General features: G+C 46.9%; 2 protein-coding genes across 2 annotated transcripts in view; one reads left to right on the top strand and one right to left on the bottom strand.

Annotated features, from left to right (window-relative positions):
- synj1 (synaptojanin 1) overlaps positions 1–610 on the bottom strand; it is a 33,231-nt gene extending 32,621 nt beyond the window's left edge. The window contains exon 1 of the mRNA XM_080014272.1: positions 587–610. The gene's annotated coding sequence lies outside the window, so the exon portion shown is untranslated. The remainder of the gene's footprint in view (positions 1–586) is intronic.
- Positions 611–1,994: 1,384 nt separating this feature from the next.
- On the top strand, positions 1,995–13,048 carry LOC307239771 (lysosomal proton-coupled steroid conjugate and bile acid symporter SLC46A3). Its single transcript, XM_080013327.1, has 6 exons — positions 1,995–2,133; positions 3,225–3,425; positions 5,833–6,715; positions 7,198–7,281; positions 7,376–7,532; positions 12,414–13,048. The coding sequence occupies exons 2-6, from the start codon at positions 3,234–3,236 to the stop codon at positions 12,529–12,531; spliced, it is 1,434 nt and encodes a 477-aa protein (XP_079869453.1). The 5' UTR covers positions 1,995–2,133; positions 3,225–3,233; the 3' UTR covers positions 12,532–13,048.
- Positions 13,049–14,899: the final 1,851 nt, after the last annotated feature.

Genomic DNA, 14,899 nt, shown 5'->3' with positions numbered 1-14,899 from the left:
AGTAGGTCTAAATTATGACGGCGATTACAGCGTCCACATCGTCAAAGAGTCGCGGCACCTGACCATCGACTTTCGTCCCCCCACAGCTCACTTTAAACGGGGATTTAGACTCCGATTCGATGCATTACAAGCGGCGGCGGCGGACAGGCCAAAGAGCTGGGAACCTTCCTGCGAACTGACACGGCCAGTCACGACTCCGTGCAGCCACATTTTCAGCCCGCCGTGCGGCTCCTTCCGTACCCGGTGTGGGCGGTTGAGCATTAAGTAAAACAAAACAAACGGGGGGAAAAACTCCAGAGGTAAAGCAGCAAACACGACTGGTTGTAGACGCTACTGCCCGGGTGTGATAGATTAGCTAACCGCCACGGCTAACCGACTGACGCGGTGTGGACGGCGCTGCTAGCCCAGTGCAAGCTCCACGGCACGATCATTACGAACTGTCATCCATTGTCTCTAAAAGACGGCGACGGCGTTCACCGACAAAGACAACGATATTATTTTAATATATCACACACGCGTCAATTCGAGAGCTCCTTTTTTTTTTTATACCGAGGTAACAGGTAAAGGGCGTCGGTTCGCGTCTTACCGTCTCCACGGCCGGTTGTTTAACTGCCCCCGGATTGCTGCTCCCTGTCACAACAATATCGCCGCCGCCGCCGCTCCCCCCCCCCCCTCTTCCGCGTCCACAATGGTACATTCCTACGCAAATACGCTCCGTTTTGGGCATTATCGTAATAATACAGGGGTGTTCAACCGGTCGCCGGTGGCTCAGTGTGGCCCACGCACCCCACGGAGTGTAAACGGCTCGTTTGAATGAGATAAATTAGCGATAAACTCCAAAAAAAAAAAATGAAAAAGGAAAAAAAAAAAAAAGAGCATCTCCTTAAACTCTGCCTAAACTCCTCAATGACAAGAGGCGGTTTCGCCCCTGTAGTCCCGCCCACTGCCTCTCGACCAATCAACACGTTACTTCCTCGCTCTTCGTAAACGACGGTACGTTTTAAACAGTCGGGCGTGTTAGACGCGTCAACACGGGGCCGAGTGGGGAAAACATGTTGAGCAGCAGAGTAACTACGTTTTTCCAGTGCATGGTTCGATTGCTGTAAGAAACAGCTGATGGCTGAAAGTAATTAAAAAAAAAAACACAGCAAAAACATACGTCTGCGGAAGCATTTGAATGCAATACTACAGAGCAACATTCCAAAATACAGTTGGAAGCCTGAGAAACAACTGTGAATCGAGTTGTACAATTTTGCATTTAGATAGTGCAGGGCATGCAATTGTCTGCACACGAACTTCGCCGGAAACGAATTCCTAGCACATGTGAGTTCTGATCCTAAAACCGATTCTGATCGATGACTCGCATCTGCATTCGAATTGCTTGTTTACTTTTAGTGTGAAGCCACGCGTCAACGTGAATGCGACAAGCGACAGGAACGACCAGGAAGCGGTTCGTTCATCGTTGTCCACTACCTTAGCAGTATTGATTGTTACACTAATGTCTCGGTCGCAGTGTAGCTCGAACGTTATTCTCCCTTGTAAGTCGCTTTGGATAAAAGCGCCTGCTCGATGACTACATGTAAATGTAAATGTAAGAGTTTGTTTATCGTTGTTTGTCGTATTCGGTGTGAAGTCGGCTCTAATGTTAAGCTCTAATGTAAAGCACCTTGAGTTGCATGTCGTGTCTGAAAAGTGCTATAAAAATACAGGTTATTATGATATGATATGATATGATATAATGTTGTATTATATTGTATTATATTTTATTATTTGATGTGGTATGATATATGATATGATATAATATAATATAATATAATATAATATATATTATATTATATTATATTATATTATATTATATTATGTCATACCGCTGACCAATGGGGTAAATTGAGGGGCGGGGCTAAGCATGAGCTGTGATCCACTGACCAATGGGGTGACGTTAAGGGCGTTAAGGGTGTTTGTCAGCGGCGCACAGATAAACACAGGACAGACGAGACAGGATAAGACAGACAGACGGACAGTCAGATAGACAGATAGACGCACTATGGAGAACGACCAGGCGCCGCTGTCCCGTCCCACCGAAGCGACAGTGAAACGGCCGCCGACCTTATGAGCCAGGCGACTCCTTGAAAGGTTGGTGTCGACTGTCCATGCGTGTTGTGCCCCGTCCCGAGCCGCGTAGACAGAAGCTCATGTTACGTACGTCGGCTTGTTATTTACACAAGTCACTTTTTGCACTTTGTTGACTGCAAATGCACTAGAACGAGCTTTCAATGAGGGCAACGGGAATGGTCGTCTTGTCTGTGTTTCCAACTGTCTATTTATCTGGTTCAGATAGTTAAGATGGATTCGATTACTATTCCAGTCCGTCCTATCCAGGGGCGGATCTGATGAATTTGGGGTCCGTTTCAAAGCGCTACCACGGGGCCCCCCCATCATGGTGGGGCGGGGTGGGGTTAACTGACAAAGTCTCCCCGTTAAGCACTGTCCCAGATTCCATCTACTATTCTGTATTTGTCTCTTGCACTCATATATGTATGGTGCAGTGAAATGATAAAAGGGCAAACTCCAGAGCAGAAATAACATTAATAGTGTGTGTGTGTGTGTGTGTGTGTGTGTGTGTGTGTGTGTGTGTGTTTGTAATGCAAATCAGAAAAATATTGAGACACAGCAAAGCAAAATGTCTGTCTATCTATCTATCTATCTATCTATCTATCTATATATATATATATATATATATATATATATATATATATATATAAATAAGAAAAAAATATATACTGGTAATATGAATATCTATGTACAGTGGCAGCAGAGTATGCATGTACATTACATTACATTACGTCATTTAGCAGACGCTTTTATCCAAAGCGACTTACAATTGTTCAAACACCGACGGACGCAGCCATCAGGAGCAATGAGGGGTTAAGTGTCTTGCTCAAGGACACTACAGCATGCTAGCAGGAGGAGCCTGGGATCGAACCAGCAACCTTTAGATCACTAGACCACCAGCTCTACCGCCTGAGCTACCATCCCCGTACTGTGACAAACATACAATGTTATATACGTTTGCTGATTTGTCAATATTTTACCTTATTTTTTTGACTTGCACACTATCTGAATACTTGCGAAATAAATGATCGTCTGGTTTTTGCGCCGAATGTTTCCGCTCCTCAAGTACTGTCAATTCAACCCCTTTCTCATTTCATTTCTTACTTCTGCAGTCCTTCAGAATGAGGGGCCTTTTCTTCGTCGAGCCCGTCATCGCGCTCTACGCCTTTGCCAGTTTCCTGATCTACCCCCTGTTGCAGCAGTATGTGTACAGGCGGCTTTGGCAGGATCTCACCAACACCACCTACCCAGCCTATGACAACACATCTGTTTGTGTGACAAACACCAGCAGCAACCATACAAATCACCACAATGTAAGTCCAGCGATATTGCTGGATCGCCCTCATGATCTCTGTAAATGTCGGCGTTTTGGGTAGCATGGAGACTCTTGGTGTCACGATGTATTGTGGCAATTGAACCCAAATGCATGCACGGGAGCCAGGTGCGCTCCCGGAGAGAACTCGTATGAAACGATTTTTTTGTTGATATATTTTTTTAATTATTCTTTTTTTAAGCAAACACCGTTCTTTTAAAGTTTCGGATCAATAAGGGAACGGAGCGCTGATCACTGGCGCCCCGATGTGTTCCGATCGCCTCGATGCCCACTCAGCGTTTAAAATAAACCCCCCCCCTCCAAAAACAAAACAAAAAACCGCGCCACATTAAAAAGTGCACCCTCAGCCCCACCACACGTGCCTGCCTGCCTGCCTGCGGGTTCCGAGACAGCGGTGCACCGCGCAGGCCAGTTCCCGTTTATTTTATAGTTTATAATATTTTATATTTTATTATTATTTTTTTTTTTTTACAAAGTTTAGTTTGATTACCTGTGGACATTTATTTGGTTGATACATTTTTTTTTATTTTAAATAAGTGCACTGCAGCGACAATGCAGACGATAACATTAGTGTTAAATACGTGTTTATTTAACTTCTCATTGGTTGTTGTTGTTATTGTTGTTGTTTTTATTGTTATTATTATTATTATTATTATTAATAATAATAATAATAATAATAATAATAATAATTAATTGTTGTTTTTTATCAGATGCAAAAAAAAACCCCAACAACAACATGATATCGGCATTATATATCAGCCAATGACCACCCTGCTCTCTAAATATCCGCATCGGGCGTTTGAAAATATCCGTCGAGCGCGAGTGTTTACGACAGACTGGGGAATGGTACAGGCTCAGACCCAGGCAGACAAGGCTGGCAGAGGAAGCTGGTGGCGGACAAACCGGAGCTGGACGGACCGGTAGAGCCGAAAACAGGGTACAGGTGACATGACCAGAACCAGGAAATTAGAAGCGTGGCCAAAGTCGAAGCAATCTGACGCCAGAGGTAGGCAAGAGCAGAGCTGAAATGCAGGCCTTTAATGCTGGCAGCTGCTGTTCTCACAAATCCAAAACAATGGGCAGTAATAATTACAAACAATGGAATAGAAATTAAAAAATAAAGTGTCAATATCTGGGGGGAAAAGTGGAATGCACAATAAACCTCATAGTTAACTGTTACACGCTCATAATGCAGGATAATGGCAAATGAATCTGTAATTTTGAACATTTTAGGCAGCATAAACCTAAGAAAAATGAACTGTTAATAAAGCAAAAAATATAATACGAAATATAAAATATGGCAGGATAATGCAAAATGGACCTGGAAAAAATGAACTTTTGCACAATTACAAATAAATAAATAAATAAAAAAGCTTCTAAAAACATCATTTTAGCCGAGACAGCAAAAAAACAAGCAGAGCTCGTGTCCGTGTTATCGGTCGACGTCCCACGTCGATATCTGACTCCGGCTGGCGTGTCAGGGTTTTGGGACATCACACACGATTGCGTGTTTCGTAAACCGAACTTGAAATGAATTCTGAACGACTTCCTACTTCCCTCTTCCTCTTACGAAACCCACGTCAGCCACCCGTGTTTTAACATGTGCCGTTATGTTGCCACAATGTATTTTGTGTTACGCAATGTATTTTCTTAAAGCGGGTGGCTGGTGTCATGGTTCACTGGGGGCCACTGGGTTTGGGCTTCACCAACCATTGATTCACATACACATGATGTCGGCGTCAGCAAAATAAATGAAGGAAGAGGGGTAAAAAAAATACATATATATATATATATATATATATATATATAAATAATGCTGATAATTTTTTAGCTGTTAAACAAATTAGAAAGAGGAACTTTCTCAATATAGCTTGAATTCAGACACACACACACACCTGCACCTGCTGTATCTAGAGAAGGGCTGGCTTCATTTACCAAGGCCATCGCTATTGTATTTAGTCATATTTCATATTGGTCCAATTTCACCCCCCGTCCCCCCCTTCCATTTCTTGTTTTTGTACATCTTGCGTTTTCCGAAACCTGAACGCCATTACCGCCATCGCGTCGCTCCCGAGGAACAGCCACGCATAGGCGAGGGCAGATCTCTCTGAAATAACGAGGCCAAAAGTTGAATAGTCGCCGTAAACTGTGGACGGAGGGGGGGAAAAAAAAAAAAAAGGCGAGCTTGTTTGTTTTGCCCCCGAGCGCCTCACCAAACAAACCGGAGACCGCCCTGGACGGCTTCCAAAAACCACGTCTGAGCCTTGTGCTGGAAGCTTGGCGGTCTCCCATTTCGTTTTTTTATTTTTTTTTGTTTTGTTTTTGTTTTTTTTGTTTTGTTTTGTTTTCCCCCTTCCCCACAATGGTCTCTTTTGCTTTTTATCCAGGAGGTGCAGAGGCAGGCGTCCCTCTTCTCCCTGTACACGGAGCTCTTCTCCACGCCGCCGTCCCTGGTGGTGACGCTCCTCCTGGTGGCCTACAGCGACCAGCGGGGGCGCAAGATCGCCATCGTCCTGCCGCTGGTGGGGTCGCTGGTCTTCACCCTGTCCTTCCTGGCCGTGTCCTTCTTCGAGCTCGACGTCTACCTGCTGATCGGCGCCTCCCTGGCCAGCTCGCTCTTCGGCGGTATCGGCACGTTCCTCGGCGGCTGCTTCGCCTACATAGCCGACATGTGCGAGAACGGCAAGCAGAAGACCCTGCGCATGGCCGGCGTGGACATGGTGATCGGCTTGTTGTCCGGAGTGGCCTCGCTCTTAACGGGCTACTTCCTTCAGGCCGCGGGCTTCAACTGGCCTTTCCTGACCTCTGCCATCTGTCAGTTTCTCACCCTGCTTTATGCGTTGTTTGTACTGGAGGAAAGTGTGAAAAAACCGCCCGGCGACGCCATCGACCTGAACGGGCCTCCCCGCCCCTCGGCCATAAAGCAGATGTTTTTCGGGATGCATCAGCTGTTTGCGGGCGCCAGCGGCAGGTCCAACGCCCTCTTGGTGCTGCTGCTGCTCGTCTTCACCACCTTCTCTTTCGCCCACGTGGGCGGCCTCTCCGTCATCACGCTCTACGAGCTCAACGAGCCGCTGTGCTGGAGCGAGATCCTGATCGGCTACGGCACCGCGCTCTCCACCACCGTGTTCCTGACCAGCTTCCTGGGCGTGTCGGCGTTCACCTTCTGCGGCGCGCCCCAGCTGCTGACCATCCTGGTGGGCATCCTCTCCGTCGTCTCGGGCATGATCCTGGCGTCCTTCGCCAAGACCACCGTGCTGATGTTTCTAGGTGAGCAATACGATGGGTCCATTAGAAAAGCCTTATTAAATGACTCAGAGTGTTCAGATATGCATTTTGAATTATTGTTATTTACCTTCTGCTCAAGAGGGTAAACTGTACCAAATGTTTTCATGTTCACGGGACTTTTGATGTCCTGCGTTTTTGCTGAGAACTTGAGAGAAATGACAGTATACACAGGCTTTGGGGTTTGGGGTATGTTGCATAGCAACAAATAATAGACCATGAATTTTACATGTCGCCAACTTAATTGAACTAATATCATTGATCAGTATCACTTTTTAATTATGATAAAGGGATAGCTCCCATATTAAAAACTGCACCACAGCTAGAGGAATAAAACAATTTTAGTTCATTGCCGTTCTAAAGACATAATCATTTCCAGATTGCATAAATTAACTACAAACCGTTGACCTATTCCGTGCTATAATGTCAACGAATATATCGGCTCTATTGTCGTTTGTTCTCCACAGTGAGGGTGCCCATGCTGCTGGCCATCATGCCATTCCCCATTTTACGTTCCATGATGTCGAAGATCGTCTCGAACTCAAAGCAAGGTGAAAGGACCTGAGAAGCCATGCATGCATGTTTTTTTTTAATTATCATCGTCAATTTTTTTTGGTCTGACCATACCTTCTCGTTCTGGTGCAGGAGCTCTCTTCGCATGCGTGGCCTTCTTGGATAATCTGAGTAACAGTGTGTCGTCTGCCGTCTTCAATGCCATCTATGGAATCACGGTGGCGTGGTACCCCGGCTTCAGCTTCCTGCTGGCCGCAGGACTCTGTCTCATCCCTCTAGTCCTTCTAGCGTAAGTTCAACTTTACATCCAACGATATTACAGCATTAGCTGTTTGCTACTAATGTGTAGATAAAGATGTGTGTGGGATTCTCTACCCACAGGTACGGGGTTTAGGGAGGGAGTTTTTCCGGCAGCGGAGCGTGTTTCTTTAATTATTGGGAACAGAAAGGCTCGCTGGCCAAAACGGGAACATAAAGTCGCACCGAAAAACAGTCTGGGTCGGGGTCCTTGTGGCTCATGCTCTGGTCCGCAGGCTGTCGGCCTCCTGCACCACGCGGTAAGACGCGGTAACACATAAGGAAGCTCTCCCAGCCGCGTCTGACCAAACGGGTGATCCGAACGTTGGTATCCTCCATGTGGTGGAGCCACTGCAGCGGGCCATGGTACGAACAGAGGGTGAAAGGGCACCCCAGGAGGTAGTACCGGAGGGGGCTGACTGCCCACCTGATGGCCAGGCGCCCATTTTCCATTGTGCTGCACCTGGACACCTGCTCAGAGGGTGTCCGGCTGATGTACAGCGCTGGTGGCCCCTCCACCTGCTGGGACAACACTGCCGCCAGCCCTCTGTCCGACGTGTCGGTCTGCAAGCAGAAAGGGAGAGAAAATTAGGTTACACAGCAGTGGCCTCTCACAGAGAGCGGTTTTTACTTTATAAAACGCCTGCTGGCACTTCTCCATCTACTGGATTGGATCTGACACACCTTTCTGAGTTAAATCAGACAAAGAGCTGGTCTGCGCAGAAAAGTCGGCTACAAACCTCCTATAGTAACCTGCCAGCCCTAAGAATTGCTTTACCTCTTTCTTCGCCTCGGGCTGTTCGCGACCGCGGCGGTTTTATCCATCTGGGGGGTGGATCAGTCCTCCACCCAAGTGGTACCCCAGATACCCTCCCTCCCTCCGCTCAACCGCACACTTCTTAGGGTTGGCGGTGAGCCCCGCCCGCCTCAGGGACTCGAGCGCTGTGCCCACATGCTGCATGTGCCGTCCCCATGTGTCACTGTGAATAATTACGTCACCCCAGTAGGCAGCGATGTATGCCGCATGTGGATGCGGGACCCGGTCCATGAGTCTCTGAGAGGTGCCTGGGGCCCTGAACAACCCGAGCGCATTACAAATTGGTATAACCCTTGCGGAGTGGAGAAAGCCGTCCGTGAGGAGACGGGAGCGGCTGTGAGGAGACTGGAGCATGCTGTGATCTCGCGAGAAGACGGAAGCGGAAGTGAGTAGTGAGTGGAAGACCCAATGTGGCAGCGCCCTGCTACAAGAACTAACACACCAGCAGCTCCACCTCAGACAAAATAACAAAGCGAATTGCAAATAATATAAAAAAAATAATTATATATATATATATATATATATATATATATAAAAAAAAAAGGGAACACTGCGTAAACCCAAGTGGAGGACCTCGAGGATTATATCGATTTTTTTCAGGACCGCAATAATCCCTCGAAAAAGGAAGAAGACCAACTCAGCAACGGACACAGACGATCTCATACCGGGTGCCGTAGAGGTTAGTATCTTGGATGAGATTAACAAGAAGCTGGACATGCTTGGTCCACTTCTCCGAGACATTACAGAGCTCAAAGCCAGTCTCGATTTCCTGCACCGCACGGTCGGCGAGATACAAAAAACCAACGCGGATCCAAAAACCTCCGCTAAGCGTCTCACAGCGGAGATGGAAGTTGTAAAAAAAAATAAAATAAAATAATGAAAGAGACTATCCTGGATATATATGCGGGACAACCTCATCCTTTCTGGGATCCCAGAGAACAACACAGAGTCCCCAGAAAATATGGTGGAAGGCTTTCTCCGCACCGCCCTGAAACTCCCGACGGACACTGTGAAGCAGATCACCTTTCACCGTGTTCAACGACTGGGACACCGCGCGGGGAACCGTCCCCGCTCCATCATTGCTAAGTTTGAACACTTCAAGCACAAGGAGCTGGTTAAAAGCGAAGGACGGGAGCTGAAAGGAACCACGCTGGGTATGAACGACCAATTCCCCCGGGAGAGCAATGACTGGCGGAAAGTGCTGTATCCCGTCCTGAAGGAGAACCGGCAGAAGGTTAAACGCGTATCGATGGTTGTTGATAAACTTCATATAGACGGTCTGTTATACCGAGACTCTTCCACCACACCCGGGTTATTTTGACGGGCATTATGTATGTGTTCTTGTAATTCTGGTTATTATATACTGCAGGATGTAGAAATGGGCATGCTATCTATGTCAGGATTTTAAATATCGCTCACTCTCATCTCACCTTCCTAATTCCCCCTCCCTACTTCTCCCATCATCTCACCTCCCTAATCCATCTCTCCTTACTTCTCCTATCACCCTCACTCTATAATGTCTCTCACTTTATGTATGTCTAATTTTTGTCAACTTGTCACTTGTTTGTGTAGTTATGTATCCCTACAAACTTCCTACAATACTATGGCAGTGAAAAGGAATGTAAAGGAGGAAATCCCAGACTTATCTATGGGAAAGCATGGGAACGGTAGTATAGCTATTGCCTTGGATGCCCTATGCCATCACCCACTAACTAGCGTCAATGACACCCATTAAGTTTGTTAGTTGGAATGTGAGCGGCTTGGGCTCAACTGCTAAACGTAGCAAAATCCTAACTCACCTCACCAAGATGAACCCCAGCTTCTGTCTACCGCAAGAAACCCACCTCACTGTGTAACCCAGCACCCTCCTGGTTGCATTCCTCTCCTTTCCCCCCCTCACTTACTGCCATAATTATGACAGGAAGAGGCCACGTGACCCGTTGTAGTTCCAGTTTTCCTAAACTAATTCACTGTTTTTCAAGACATGTTGTCATCCAGTGTTAATGTTTTTGTGTAAATGTTTGTTTCTATGTTTATGTGTCTCACTCGTGGTGATTCGCCGCCTCTTGGAGTAGTGATCAGTTGTTTATAGAGCCAAACATGATAAATAGTTCTCCAAAGAGGGGGGGTTGGTGGTGGTTCTCCGTAACCAAAAACTGTGCTCGTGACATTCTACAGGTCGTCCACAGGACAGAGTTATTGCAGCAGTTCTTCATGATTTATGAATTAATAAAGAGTTGCATTGCAGGTTGAGAACTTGAACTCCACTTGCAAACTAACTATGTCCTGGATGCAATGGCAAAAATACAACTGTGTTGTATGCCCAGCATGCTGACAGCACAGGTTTAAAAAATAAAAATAAAAAAAAGTTCTGACAGGTTCCCTTGTCTGGCGATAAGGGAACCTGCCAGTAGCCCTTGGTTAAGTCCAGTGTCGTAAAAACAGAGCCGTGCCTAACCGCTCAAGGAGTTGGAGGAGGAGTCCCGGGGCGTCGGATACGCATCGAAGGGTACCATTCTACGACTGCTGTAGTGGAAAGTGATCCGTGGAGGAGACCACTGGGACCCAGGGAAGACTCCAGTGTGGACTCCCAACCTTGTAGCAACCACTAACGTCCCCTCAGCGTCACTGCACGCCACACAACACTCACATTTCCCTACCGACTGTGAGCACACTCCCCCAGAGCCCCGGGGTTGAACTAGGCATTGCTGCACCCTTTTCTGAGAACAGCTAGAGTCTAGCAAAGCCTGATGTCTACCCCCTTGTACTCTTACAGATACAGTATGTTGTAGGTCGGGCCCCTTCCCCGGTCGGAAAGGGACCCGGCGGACCAGCGACCCTAACTACCTATCCAACCGCCACCATGGGGCAGCCCCGTTGAACATGGTCGGGTCGCCCACAGCACCGGCACCCCTGCCCAGGTGTTTTGATAGAACGGGGGCTAGAGAGACACAGCAAGGGAAGGGGAGACAGCATCCCGCGGCACCAAAGGCCGGCGGGAGGGGAACCATGCAGGAAAGACCAGCGGTCTCCAATGGCCCTGTTGAGCCCGGCGGAGCCCCTGCCGGTCCCCTGTAGGCCACTGGGAGGGGCCAGGATCCCCTGCCACCGGGACGGCGGTGGCGGAACGGCTGTCAGGCGCGGCGAGCTCTGGCACCTCCTTCCCCCCGTGATGCTCCTGCTTCCCGGAGACGTCGGTGGTGCCGTGGTGGCGCCTCCGCGCGCAGGGCCCCTGCGACAGAGTCTTTCCGGCAGTGTGTCGCTGCCATGGCGTGTCTTTATTGATTATTGGAAACTGAGAAGCTCGCTGGCCAGAACGGGAACATGAAATCACCCTGAAAACCGCCAGGGTCCGTGCGGCTCTTGCTCTGGTCCGCAGGCTGTCAGGCCTATATTCTGAAACGCACTGCTCGGTAGAACCTATATGTGTCCCCTCTTTGACATCAAATTGAAATTGAAAGCCCCCGTATGCTCGCTTTTACAACTTCCCTTTTTCCGCCCGGTCATCCAGCCACACCGGCTTTGCACGATTAAAAATATTTTGTATTCAGCCGCTTTCATTCGGAAAACGAGAGCTCTCTGTTCCGCAATCCTGCATAAGGTGCGTCCAACCCCCCCTTCATGGTTAATCGAGGGTGGCGGTTGGGGGCGGTGAAGCGCAGCGCTGGAGTGGATCGGGGTTAGTTTAAAAGACGCTGCGCTCACGGCAGGTGCGCTTTGGATGGCTTTTGGAAGGGCAAGGCCGACTTTCGAGGATCCTTAGTTTTCAAGTGAGGGGTGATGGTCGGTCTGGTAAAGAGAACTGACGTTCAGAGCAAGCGTGTTCCGGTTCGCTGTTCAGTCCAAAGTGCTAAACAAACATGTTCAAATATTTAAAAAATATATATCGAAAAAGCTGCTGTGCTGACATCTACTGTGTAAGTGGTAATAGTGTGTAATAGCACACATGTACACATTTACTTATATGCATTTCTGAATGCAATGCCCACTCCTTCTCTACCGAATACTAATTAATATAGATCACGTTGAAATCGCTCTGTGTGCTGGTGTTCCCAGGGCGGTGGGTCTTCTCGGCGTTGACGTGGCGACGGAGGTGGAGGAGTCCGAAGGCCTCCTCTCGGCGGAGGACGACCCCGATGCGGACGAGGACGACAAAAGCGTCCTGCGCACCTGAGCTTTGGCATCGTAGCGGGAATCTCACCAGCACTTTCTTCCTTTTTGTATTTCATTTTGTCTTTGACGTTTTTAAATGTTTGAGAACAGACGTGCACAGCACTGCGCTCCGACGCCCCCTATGCAAAGACGGGTCGATTCCGCCGAAAAAAAGGGTTGGATACAGTCATACATTTTGTTCCACATTTTGTTTTCAAGTTCCATGCCAAAGGTAGAACCTATTTTCATTCATTTGTTCATCATTGGTTCCTGATTCATTCCTAAACAAACAAAAAAATCAGTTTATCCCTATGGAGGGTCAGGTTCCACACGCGAAAAGCTGTGATGCGATGCGGGGTGAAATTTCTGCACCCAATCGAGGCTCTGGGACCATATTCACTATTGATAATTCTCTTTTTATGTAAGTGAATGATTCTATTATTATTATTATTATTATTATTATTTTTATTATTTTTATTATCATTATTATATATTTTGTGCACTTCGCAAACACTATATAAAAAATAATTTTTAACTCATTCATGGCGAATGGAAAATGTCCAGCTACTGGGGGGGGGGGGAAATAAGCTATCCCATTTTTCCTGACATATTTTGGGATGTGAAATGCACATCCGACTATGTGACGTAATTACAGACTAGGTGTGAAGCCAGCTCTTGTGATGCAGACCTTCTTCTGCTTTTTTTTGGGGGGGGTTCCGTCTTGGTAACGCATGACTTCAAGCAAAAAGAAAAACATTTCAAGGTGTAACAAGGTATTTTCCACAGAAATACACATTTCTGTTTACAAATTTCACAATTCTGTTTTGCAACCACTCAATGAGATATTTGTGGCTTTTGCAGCCGTACCTACATCAAGATGCACCATGCACTGTGTTTAGCGCTCTAACCCGTATTGCGAAGTTAATCCACACAGTGGAGTTCTTTGGACAGCCTCGCATTCCAAGCATAAAAAAACTCAGCGTGTCCTTAAAATGATTGCTCTCCGTCCCCGATGGGACGAAAAGCGTCGTAAAGTCGTCCGCGTGTGTCGAGCAAACTCTAAAAGATAAACCCAAACAACCTGTGGCGTCTGTTGAAAAGCGCTAATGTGACATAACAGACCATAATGTTCAGGGCCTTTTTCTGGTTTGCCCTGTTTTTTTTTTTTTTTTTTTTCTCATTCACATGTTTGTCAATTTCATGACCTGTTACCGTGGTTACCCGGGTTTGACCTCTACACGGCTCATTTTATAGATCGGGCGAAATCAATTATTTTGTTTGTTTTGTTTTGGGGTTTTTTTTTTAACTGCTCAACGTGTGAAGTTTTGTATTTAATTGAAAGTGAAGATCAAGTTTTTGCTGGTCGTGGAGAAATAATGTTCAAAATATTTGTTGCCACCGTAGTACTCCGTATTAACCACACGGCGTCAGTGTTGGTATAGATTTAAGGTCTTCTGCGCTCTCGTCTTTGGCCCAGTGTTGGATCTGTAGGTGAATTGGTTTGGAAAAAGGGTATTTATAAGTGAAAACCTAAGGGTTTGTTTTTTTTCCACCTCATTCTGTTTTTCCTTTTTGCATTGTTTTCAACCTCTTTTGGATTAAGATAAGTCTGTGCCAATGCATACCTTTCAAAATAACAGTGTCTCAAAACCATGTTATTCTGAACTATGATCTTAAAAAAAAAAAAGGGAATATTTCCTTATCTGCTATGCATACATTTCTCGTTATATTTACCTCTCCTGTGATATATACCTTCCCCGTGAGAGAGAGAGAGAGCGATATATATATATATATATATAAACACACACACACACACACACACACACACACACACACACACACACACACACACACACACACACACACACACACACACACACACACACACACACACACACACACACACACACACACACACACACACACAGTGTGTGTATATATATGTGTGTGTGTGTGTGTGTGTGTGTGTGTGTAAAGGGTCCGTAGATAAAAACAGATGAAGTAACGCATGTTTTCCTTTACAGTGGGAGTATTGATGGCTCAAAGGTCATCCTCCACGAGCTCCATCATCCAGCTCGCTCTTGGTATGTTAAGTTTGTTATTGGGCGCAGGGCCGGCGCCGTTGAACGCTCCGTCGGCCGCTTAAGGAGGGACGTCTCCGCCCAATTACGCGCTCCCCGGCGCCGACGAAATAGCGCTTTTGTGAACACTCAAAACGAGGTGCGGCAATCGGGATCGGTGGACATTTCGGTGCCACGTGCAGATGCGAGCGGTGTGTTTATAGTTATTTATGTTCCGCGAGAGATTCCCAGAACGTTGTGGACGTCATCTGAACTCACTGAGGCCAGTTGGTTATGATAGTGTTATCGATCTGGATCTGGATCTTCACG

Source organism: Zeus faber, assembly GCF_960531495.2.
Source record: "Zeus faber genome assembly, chromosome: 14".
NCBI lineage: Eukaryota > Metazoa > Chordata > Actinopteri > Zeiformes > Zeidae > Zeus > Zeus faber.
Note: the sequence above shows the minus strand (reverse complement) of the source record. Positions and strands in the feature narration are given on the sequence as shown.

Excerpts from the sequence above, each read along its gene's own strand:
- LOC307239771 (XM_080013327.1), top strand. The coding sequence starts at position 3,234 with ATGAGGGGCCTTTTCTTCGTCGAGCCCGTCATCGCGCTCTACGCCTTT. Across the intron at positions 7,282-7,375 it reads CGTCTCGAACTCAAAGCAAG|GAGCTCTCTTCGCATGCGTG; the intron begins GTGAAAGGACCT and ends GTTCTGGTGCAG. Across the intron at positions 7,533-12,413 it reads ATCCCTCTAGTCCTTCTAGC|GGCGGTGGGTCTTCTCGGCG; the intron begins GTAAGTTCAACT and ends TGGTGTTCCCAG.